We start from the raw sequence: 11170 nt of genomic DNA on the forward strand, positions 1-11170 counted from the left end.
ATTTGTAAAATCTCAGACTTCATTGTTCCTTCATTTTCACAATAATCATGCTCTTTTCTTTGATCTTGTTAACCTTCTGCTGACAGATATTACACTTTCGATTGATAATATATACTACTCATATCTATCGACATCAGTAGCACACCACGAAACTACATGTCATACAAATCCATAACTACCGAATTGGCTTGAATTAGTGCTCTCGAATGTCTATAACACCACTCACTGGACATTACCGACTACATGGAATCATACAAAAACAACAAGAAGCGAGCGAAACTAAATTAATCGGTTTATACATGCATAATGGATACGTGTTTTCAAGTCAAATTTATCAAAGGTTTATCAAAATACCCAAAAATATAAGTCATTCTGACAGTTTTTATCATGTATTTACCTTAATTTTTATTCGTTAAAAATAATTAATTGTTTGAAATATCAAGGTAGATGTCGAATAGAGCGACTGAGTCAAGGTTGACGGCAGCCATTTTCACAGACCATGAGTAAACGTATACTTGCGATAACTGATGGGTCGAGTTCGCGGTCACGTAGACGCAGTAGATCGCCAGAAAAGTCTCCAGGTAGGATTAGGTAATCTTTTCTGGTTTAATGTGTTTCAGATTCAGCTCCTCGAAAACGTAAGAGCAGATGGTCTGCAGCTGAAACAGATCGGATTTTTATACCTGGTATGCCTACTCAGCTGCCCCCGAATCTTACACCGCAACAAGAAAGGGTGTACATCAGTACGTGAAACTTTTTGGCTTATCTCGTTTGTATAGTTCAGCTCCAAATCGAAGATATGTCTAGACGCTTGAAAAGTGGAGATTTGGGCATCCCTAAAAATCCGGAAGACAGGTTAGCTATTTTTAAATTGTATATTTTACAGTTGTGTAGATCTCACTTATTTGTTGAACTGGTTATTGTGCTGTAAAGTTGTTTGAAAGTTTTCTGTGTAGAATAGTCTGGACTAGTTGGTATAGATTTCACGTTAAACTAACACTCTTATTTAGAATTAATGTATTATGTAGCTGGTCTTATTTACTGTGGATCAGAAAGTAGCTAATGGGTAAGGGTTCACGAAGCTTATATTTTGGTAATTGACCTCAACGGGACTCCTTACGTAACAAATATTCTCTCTTTCAGATCCCCTTCACCGGAACCTATATATAGCAGCGACGGTAAGCGCTTAAACACAAGGGAATATAGGACCCGCAAAAAGCTGGAAGATGATCGTCACGCACTCGTACAACAACTTATGGAAATTAATCCTGAGTATAAGCCACCATCTGACTACAAGTACTAGTTCTTTGATAATCATAACTTTGTAGAGCCCCACAAAATAGAATAACGGACAAAGTATTTATCCCCCAAGATAACCACCCGGATATCAACTTCGTCGGGCTTTTGATTGGACCACGTGGAAATACGCTTAAGGCACTGGAAAAAGATGTAAGTAGCTTATGTTATTAAATTTCGTTTCCTGTAAATCATTGTAGGCGTAAGGGTGTTTGTTGGTGTCAGCTTTATGTTTTTTTTCGTTATTTTCTGGTCCGAAAGTTCTGGTTCCGTACCTAACCATTCATTTTTCATTCTGATGACTTCACATGGCTGTTTTCTGTAAGCCCATATCTTGCTCACAAGGCTCAATTTAGCCGGTCCATTTCCTACTCCACATGTGAAATCTCTCGAATGTCGCTTAAATGGGCGGGTTAGGCTGTGTGATTTTTCATAATTAGTCCCCATGGGGTAACAACCCGCGAGCTGTCAGTTGAGATTTTTTTATCAATTGTCCACAATGGATGTCGTTAATTCTCCACCGCTGATGTAGAAACTTTGGTGTATCACGACAGATTCAGTTGTGTACACAATTATGTGCGTACCATCAAAATTTTTATGTTAATAACACCGATACCAAATGATTTAGAAATAATCATATTACACAGTTAATTCGTCAGACCAATACTTAAACGAGTTTCGTCAGTGAGGGAAAACAAATTGCGGTTTCCTTATCACATGAGTTGCGAACTTCTGGATGTAGTCAGTGTAGTTTTAGAGTAGTATAGATTAAGGCCATGAAAACAGTGTTCAGGATTTCGTACTCTAAATTTTCACGATTATTCCTGTTAAGTGAGGTGAAGGGTTGGTTAGATCGATATGTTACAAAGCATTGGATTTTGTTTGAGCTCTTAAAGATGTAGCTCTTATGGCGTAGTGAGTGTTACCGATTTGTTCGGGCTGTTTCCTAATGATCTTATATAAGGTAACCAAGTTATCAAGATGTCTTGTATTCAAGATGTTATTGGTCTGTATTGTGAAAAGTTGGAAATGATCAGTAGTTTTAAATCATAACTTATTCATCTCATTCCCATCTATGTTATCAAACCTTTTAATTTGTCGAGTAAAGTTGTCCAGTGTTATTTGCTTAAAAGTTCAGCATGCTATTGTGATCTAAAAATGTGCAGTTGTTTTGTTTGGTGCCATTCGAATTTGCTTACAGTACAACAGTTGATGAGGTTGTGAGTCTTCATCGACTGAGATTGTTGGGTCACGGATTATGCATGTCCAACCACCGATTTCCACGGCGCGCAAGGCTGACTAGTATTGGGGCCGAATGGAAGAAAGCAAGGGGCGACCAAACCAAAATGGGGCATAAGTCGGTAAAGTCACTAACTTCTAGTGTGAGCCATGTTGATGGATGCAAACTAGTTGGGTTTCGCACAACTATCATAGCCAGTGGTTGGATCATAGGTGTCTTCGAAGCATTGCTCGTATATCCTGGGACCACCGAGTAAGTAATGAAGATGTTAGGAAACGGTTACTAGGTAAGGATGGCATATCGACTGATGAAGTAGTGAAACTTCATCAGTTGAGATGGCTGGTACACGTGTTACGTATGCCCAACCACCAACTGCCCCGACGTACAATGTTTTATGGTGCAGGAGTAGGTTGAAAGAAAGCTAGGAGCGGCCAGACCAAAAGGTGGCACAAATCCATGAAGTCACTGACAAGTGGACTGGGCCATGCTGGTAGGTAAGTGTAGACTACCTGGTTGGTGTTCGCGAGATGATAGCAATCAAGGGTTAGAGACCTTGAATGACATGGCTTCAAATGGTTTGCAATGGCGAAGATGCATCCACTCTTTATGTTCTATCAAATTCTAATCTTCTGAATTCCTCATGTCTCTATCTTTTTTCTCTTTCCAAATTTATTTCACTGGATTATATTCCTTCAATAACATCTTCAAACCCTAATCTTTCACATAATGCTTATACTCTTACTACTTCTACCACTATGAGATTTAAATCGACAACTACATATCTGTGCTAATGTGGTATGGTAACTCGAACTGATGTACGTACGTACGAAGTACTACGCTGTGACTGACTGATAGTGGTTGGGGACCCTGGGTGACATGGCTCATAATTGATCACAATGGTATAGGTGTGTATACTCTTTGTCTTTCCCTAAACCGTTAAATTAAAGTCACTTTATATCTTTATTTCTACGACCAATTTCCTTTTCCCTGTATCATATCCTTATATACACTTAAATATATTATTACCATTGAAGTGACTACTATAAATTTGGTGTTCATCTTGTTGTGCTAATGAGGTTTGGCAACATTGACTGATGCATATATGTGCCTGGTCCTACGTTGTAGATGACTGACCACAAGATTGACACAGCACTCGTGTTAGACAGTTATGTAATGAGTAAATTCATGCGCTCAAATTTCTATTAAATAGTTTCCAAACAATAGAGCTGACAGAATAAATCACGCTTACGACTGGGAAACTAAAAAATAAATGTAGCAATAAACACTGAGTAACGTGAAAAAAAACCTTAAATGTTTTAATGTCTAGGTGTAATGTGAAGTTAGAACCTATAAATCCTTGCAGTATTTTTATATCGTGTACAAGCAAAATATCAGGAATGTCATAAAATCAATTTGTTTTCCTTTGGCGTCATTGTCATATTTAATCCTTTTCCTTCTAGATTTCATTTTTATTTATCTTTTATAACCCTAGAAGTTTCAAACTTTTTAGTACACTAAAGTTATCCTTGTTTTCTTATTTCTTTTAACTTCAGACGGGCGCAAAAGTGATAATTCGCGGAAAGGGCTCCGTTAAGGAAGGCAAGGTTGGAAGAAGGGACGGACTTCCGTTACCAGGTGAAGACGAACCTCTACATGCTTTCATCTCAGCACCTTCGGCCGAATGTGTAGACAAAGCAGTTAAAAAAATTAATGAAATCATAAGACAAGGAATTGAGATACCAGAAAGCCAAAACGATCTTCGAAGAGCCCAGTTGCGCGAGCTTGCTTTACTTAATGGGACATTGCGTGAGCACGAAGGTTTAATGAAACTACGTGCAATGGCCGAAGCTCAGTCAATTGCTACCAACAAAATCCAATGTGGTATATGTGGAGGTAAGTTTTCTTGAGCTGCATTCAATGTCTAACCCTATCATCTGCCTAGATCACATTAGATAAACTATCATGTAGATGGATTTGTGGTAGTTTCTTAGTGTGTCATTTCTGGTTACTGGCTAACCTACAGTCCATTTTGTCGATAATCTTGGCTATGTTTTAATGATTTATTATAAGGAAAATGTAGTCTTGTAAAATTTGTGGAAATTTATCTATGTAATTACCACAAATTGCGACATCGTTTTCATCATTTAGCACAGTTTCTAAATGTGTGACTATACTATGTCGCTTTAATAAGACGTTCGACCTTATTGTTAAAGTAATAGTGTTTATGCATAAGTACAAACGTCTAGCTACTTTATGTTCTTCGACTTATTCAAACATCATCGGTCGATCACAAGTAAAAAGTTGTTATAGCAGTTCATTTGTTTTCAAAACGTTCGTTTACATGTTCTTTAATAGTAATAGGTAACAGCAGACAACTGTTCAGACTTGTCAAGGTAGTCGGTATTAGGAATCCAACTGTTAACGAAACTATCTCGGGAAAAGATGGACATATTATATGTTGCTGACTGACTGAAGTTTTATTAAACTTGATGAGAATATTTTGGAATCACTGATCAATCTTTCTGTTATCTTAGATGTCAAACCGTGTAGGATAATCACCAGTCGTCACCTATTTAGAACGCAGTTTGCCTAAAATATCCGTTCACTTTTCGTTCCTGAAGTTTTAAGCACACCATAAAGATAATACAGACTCACTCTACGCCACTTTGTGTATGGATCTAGGATGCTGCCTTCCAACATCAGATTGTCTGTCAATACCTACCAGTGCTCATTTTTTATAAAATCTTTGTTTTGGTAATTAGCTGACGTTTATTTTCTATTTTAGGTGCTGGACATCTGTCAACCGACTGTAAAGCACTGTTGGGTGGTCAGGCGTATCTTGATCAGCTTAATGCCAACCCCAGTGAAAGAGCAAAAATGGATAGCGAATATACTGCATTAATGGCGGAGCTCGGTGTAGGTGGTTCGCAAGGCTTGCCCCCCGGTATGGTTTTAATTCTAAATGGTATATAAAAGTAGTTATGAGTTTGTAAAACCAGGCGAGTAGGAGTTCACCCTAATGTTCTGATGTGAAATGCAACTAATTAAATTGGGAAAAGATCTGAATGGAATTCGAACTTCGGAATTAGTTCACGAGTTCAATATGTGAATGATTACATCCAAAAGTAGAGATCGATTAAGATAGGAAGCTGAATATTCATAACTGTCAGCTTTAATACAACAATAAGTTTCTAGTTAACAAACAGTCTTTAACGAAGGAGCATATACGATTGGGATTCACTTCATCCCTAAATGGCTGTTATGAGACATCTTAAAAACCTGGACCAAATTCTTTGGGATAAACAAATGTTAGTATTAGTCACTAGTAACTATGATAATTCAAAAGAAACACTCCGTTCTAATAGCTTTTTCTCAATGATTGGCGAGTTACTCCAAAAATTGTGTTGGATTCATACATTTGTGGATTTGCTATTTCCCATGGCCCGTCAAATATCACGTGATAAAACCTCCAATTAGGATTTCGGCTTCTACGACCTTGCCTCTGCCAAACTAATGATGTGTCAAAACAGCACCAGCAGCGTTGAATCGACTTTGAGTCCTTGTTGGTCCTGTGTAGTAGCTTATCGCCTAACCTAGCCCGTTCAGTTCAGAACACAAACATCGGCCTCCTCTGTGTAAATCGTTTATTCCAGAAATACGTGGTTTATATACAAACACATTAGACCGAATCACACCATAAAGTTAAAAATAACAGTTGTACAAGATCGAGCCCAAGATGGCTGTATGGGATACTGTAACTAATAAATTGGGAATCAATTAAGAATGATAAGTCGTATAACAGTAGTCAATAGGTCAAATGAAAGCTTGTAACAGAAGGAATATACATAATCTAATTACTTAGTTATCCAACGGGAATATATGTAATGATGGTCCATAAATAATCCCTAGCAGTTATCATTCATTTTTTCGTTGACAGGTATCAGGAAATTCGATTTATTACGCTGAGACATTATGTAAATAGTAACTCCAAATATAGGATCTAAGGTGATAGTTGTCGAAGTATTTTAGGCTAATAAGCACATCATTCTATCAAATTTAGTTTTTAGAAATAACGTCCCATTGTCCTATTTGGTTAATCTGTTCTCATTTTTAAATCTTAGTTTATTTATCCATCTATTCGTCAGATTTTGTATCAAAATCTTATCTGCGATCAGATCGCATACAGGATGTAACTAAAGAGGATCAAGAAATTACACTTATCCTCTCCCATATGCCGTTTCTAATTAGTTCAAGTGAAAAATATACCGGCAAAGAAAATAAAGTCCTAAATTTGTTTGCTGAAAGTATTTATCAGTGTTGTAGATACTTCAACGGTAAATCATAACATTATTGACTCTTACCTCAAGTAAAAAAGAATTTTGGAAATAACGTGCGTTCATGTCAAGCATTATTTAACTCCTATCCTATGAATTTCGGTACCCTGATCAGAATATACTAACAATTAACGGTTCACACCAGGTATATAATGAATGTTTTTTTTAGATTATTGCAATTCAACTACTAAAGAGAGAGGTTAAATAGATTGTTTAAAGATTTAATGCTGGTGAAAGTAAGGATAAAAGACCGACTTAACAATCTTTTGAGCGATCACTTTCATTTGACTGATAGCCATTTTTATTCTTTATCACTAGATTTAATTACTATACGTAGTCAGAAATATACCACTCTTCCAGTTATTTTCTAAAGAAAATCTCACTCAGAATTTAAAATATGCAGCTTCTAGTAGTTTTTCTCCATTTTTTGGATGTGTACCTGTATTACCTAAAAGTTCACTGAGGAAGCATTTGATTACTGTCATTTAACTTCCACGATATATCAATGCATCACAGTAATCCTGCTGCATTCGTCTTATTTTCAGGTCTTAGAGGCTTCAATGCTTTACAACCACAACCTACCCGTCCTACTCGTCAGCCTCCGCCTCCTGGTGTCGCCTCTTTTGATGATGACGACGATGCAGACGCAGGAACAAATTGTACTAGTGCTACAACAACTTCAACGGTTACAACCACGGTTTCTTCTCCCAACCAGTATGCATTTGCTTTGCCACCACCACCCCCTCCTCCCTCTCAATACACACCTATGGTGACACCTGTTACTCCGTGGGCGACTCCTGCAGTCGTACCACCTATGCCTGGGTATCCGTCGACTGCAGCCTATCCTACTTCCGGGGTCCCCGCAGTTGCAGGAGCTTATTCCGAAGTGACAAATGGTGGTTCCTCACTAAATCATTGGCATCCCTCCGTCCCTGGATCAGCTTCTTGGAGTGATAGCTCATCACAAGTACCAGCTGGTGTACCTGTTCCCGGTAAGTAGTCTTAAATAATTTGAATTTATTTGCATCAGTGTACAGACCCATCGCAACCAATTATTTGCATTTCGACTTAGTTGGCAACATGATGCTAGTTTATAAACTTTTTCGAAAATCTTAACTATTGTTCTTGATGTAAATCGATCAAAACTCATCATCTTTCAAATCATTAGTCTACGTAAGAACTTAATAAGGTCCACTTATGGACTTAGAATACGCAGATGACATAGTCCAGTTTGGTGAAGATGCTGGTAAAATGCAGAGTCTTTTGTTAGCACTGAGTAACAATTCCAGGATATTTGGAATGCGTTTCTCCCCCTCTAAATGTAAATTGTTACTCCAGGACTGGTCTGCATCAACACCTGAACTAAGGATAGGGAGTGAAGTAGTCGAACGCGTCGACAACTTCACTTATCTTGGAAGTCTGGTCAGCCGTAATGGGTTGGTGTCTGACGAAATCTGTACATGGATTCAATAAGCTCGTTTGACTTTTGCCAACTTACGATACCTATTGCGACGACGAGATATCCGTCTATCAATTGAGGGACGAGTATACAGCGCAGCAGTTCGCTCTGTTCTACTTTACGGTTGCGAAACGTGGCCATTAAGAGTAGAAGACACTTGTAAGTTAATAGTATTTGAATACAGATTTCTTAGAAATGTTGCTCGCATCTGCTGGGATCGTCGGGTAAGTAATGGTGAGGTTAGACGCGGGGTATTAGGGAATGATGGTAAATCATTTGATTGGGTTGTGAATCTTTATCGACTGAGATGGTTGGGCCACGTATTACGCATATCCAACCACCAACTACCACGGCACTTAATGCTGACTAGTGTTGTAAATGGTTAGAAGAAAGTTAGGGACGGCCAAACTAAAACGTGACATCAGTGCTTGAAGTCACTAACTTCTAGTCTGAGCCATGTTGGTAGATGCAGGCCACTTGATTGGGGTCCGCGCGACTATCGTAAGTAATGGTTGGAGACTGCGTGATATGGCTCAGAATCGATCACAATGGCGTAGGTGTGTACACTCTTTATCTTTCCTTAAACTATGAGATTAAAATTGCTTCATAACGTTCTTCCTTCCTATACTATATCCTTATATACAACCTATCTTTTATATATTACCACCACTAAATTAACTACTTCTATGAATTCGGTGTTCATCTTGTTGTGCTAATGAGGTATGGCAACTTGGACCGATGCATATATGTGCCTGGTCCTACGTTGTAGCTGACTGAGTAAGGATTATTTCTCTCAATTCTTATGTATTGCATAAAAGAATCGCTTGCGAATGCCACTGAATTGTTTAGAATCACTTTGTGAATTGGTGTTATAATATCGACCGTTTTGGTAACAGTGTGGATACGGTTCTCAAAATCGTATATCATAATATGTATAAAGAATAGTCTTGTTTTTACTCCGGGCTACTAAACCTGCGATATTTTGGTAAGAGCATTGTTGACGCTTTTTCGCATGTGACTTTTCTGTCCCTTTGTTTAATGTGATTTCTGTTGGTGTTTGCTGTAAAGATTCCCTTTTCCTTTTTTAGGTACGGCAATGGTTCCTCCTTACTATTTACCCACACCCACCGATTATTGGGCAGGTTATACGGGAGGTTACGCAGCCTCTGTACCCAATCCACCTCCTCCCCCACCGCCACCGGGAGTCTAGATCCATTAACCGTCACCATTCACTTTCATCCGTAAGACAGAAACAACTCCCTGTACAAATCTCAAGACAAAGGATTTTATAGCATTACTGATTCATGTTTATAGAAATCAAGCTTGTTTATCATTGTGTTGGCAATTTCTGTGCAAACATATTGATTTTATGAAAGGTGTTTATTTTCTCATTTTGTATATCTGTTTGATAAGATTTCCTGTTTCTGACTGGACAATACAATGAAATAATGAGAGTTGGTTAGTGTGATGAGTCATTGTTGTTTCAAGTCGTTCGTTTAGATAGACTGTATTAAATGGACACATTTCATTCTCTGCATTTGTTCAGGTACTTAATTCAAGCTAACTAACTCGTTTTTAGCGGCATTATGTTGTACTTAAAGACTGCTTTTGTAAATCATTTTAATGATTTAATATTGAATCAGTTGTCTAGTGTAGTGCTTCGTTATGAGTAAAGAGAACTATTCACTTTATATTGTATATTGAGCCATTGAACATGAAACTTTTGTTTATGTACCCGTAGGTTGATTTCATTCATTAATCTCTTCAAAATGTGTTCACGTAGTTCACATTTATTCATGGTAACTAACATAATAGGTTATAAAATTTAAAAGAAAACCACTTTTTGTTATTTTAAACGTTCTGCATATTTTATTGCGTATATATGTATTATCATAACATCAAAGGAACTATATAGAAATAATTGAATAAAAGAAATATGAACTGCATTTGTATTGGTTTTGTTACTTTTTGAAGTATGCAAAAATAATACTGACAGTTTGGAGAAATCATCTTGTATTCGTGATAACTTAACCTGAAAGGAATCACCAAAAAAAACCCGAATTAGATTTAATGTTCATCCCTACGTGAGGTGAGCAACGTACTACGTTTTAGTATCTAAAATACACTAAGCTGTCCAGGAGTCTTGAATTATTCGTGCTTTTGGTTATGATTCTAAATTCACGGTAATTGTTTAGTGGATCAGTGACCAAACACTCGATTTCGAAGCATTTCGTTTCATGTTTATTTGTTCGAACAATCATGGTGTAGCTTTCATGCCTAGTGAAGCTGGAAGTCGTTTCTTTTGTGTATTACTGCTCTTTGATTCCTGGCATTAGTCCTCAGGTTCACTTGACGTTAAACCTTGTTTCTTCTAAGTTGACGATGAAGTGGTAAACAGTGTACATGCTTTTCCGCGCATGTGGTTAAATTACTAGCTTTATGTAAACCTCGGATCCCATCGTGAAAACATAAATGTCATTAGTTATTTTGACTGTCATTTAAATGATCGCAATCATCTGTATTTCTTTTTATTTCAAATTAACTAAGCAATCTATTAAGTAATGAGAGGTATGTGTTGTTTAGGACCGACTCTCATGTTTTTTCTATCTGCTTATGAATTCTGAGTTCCGTGAATTAGGTAAAGCAATATATACTGATTATAGTTATAGAGGGTTTCCTGTGTTGCTTCCTGAACCTCGTGTGTGGTATCCATAAATTAGAACGTTTCCTACCTTGATCTTTTTCAGATTTACCATATTTATCACGAATCAACGTTAGCTAGAGGAATCTCGAGAATTAGGGTGCAACTGTATCATTATCTCTGGGAAAAGCGCAGTAATG

The 11170-nt window shown here is 37.5% G+C and overlaps 1 protein-coding gene across 1 annotated transcript; it reads left to right on the forward strand.

Moving 5' to 3' along the window:
* Window positions 1-499: 499 nt before the first annotated feature.
* Window positions 500-10126, forward strand: Smp_021540 (putative zinc finger protein; the record flags this gene model as incomplete). Its single annotated transcript, XM_018799868.1, has 9 exons — window positions 500-581; window positions 621-743; window positions 780-855; window positions 1144-1296; window positions 1329-1449; window positions 4090-4429; window positions 5322-5480; window positions 7416-7862; window positions 9418-10126. The coding sequence occupies 9 exons, from the start codon at window positions 500-502 to the stop codon at window positions 9537-9539; spliced, it is 1623 nt and encodes a 540-aa protein (XP_018653738.1). The 3' UTR covers window positions 9540-10126.
* Between the last annotated feature and the right edge of the window lie 1044 nt (window positions 10127-11170).

Source organism: Schistosoma mansoni, chromosome W (genome assembly GCF_000237925.1).
Source record: "Schistosoma mansoni strain Puerto Rico chromosome W, complete genome".
Classification (NCBI taxonomy): Eukaryota; Metazoa; Platyhelminthes; class Trematoda; order Strigeidida; family Schistosomatidae; genus Schistosoma; species Schistosoma mansoni.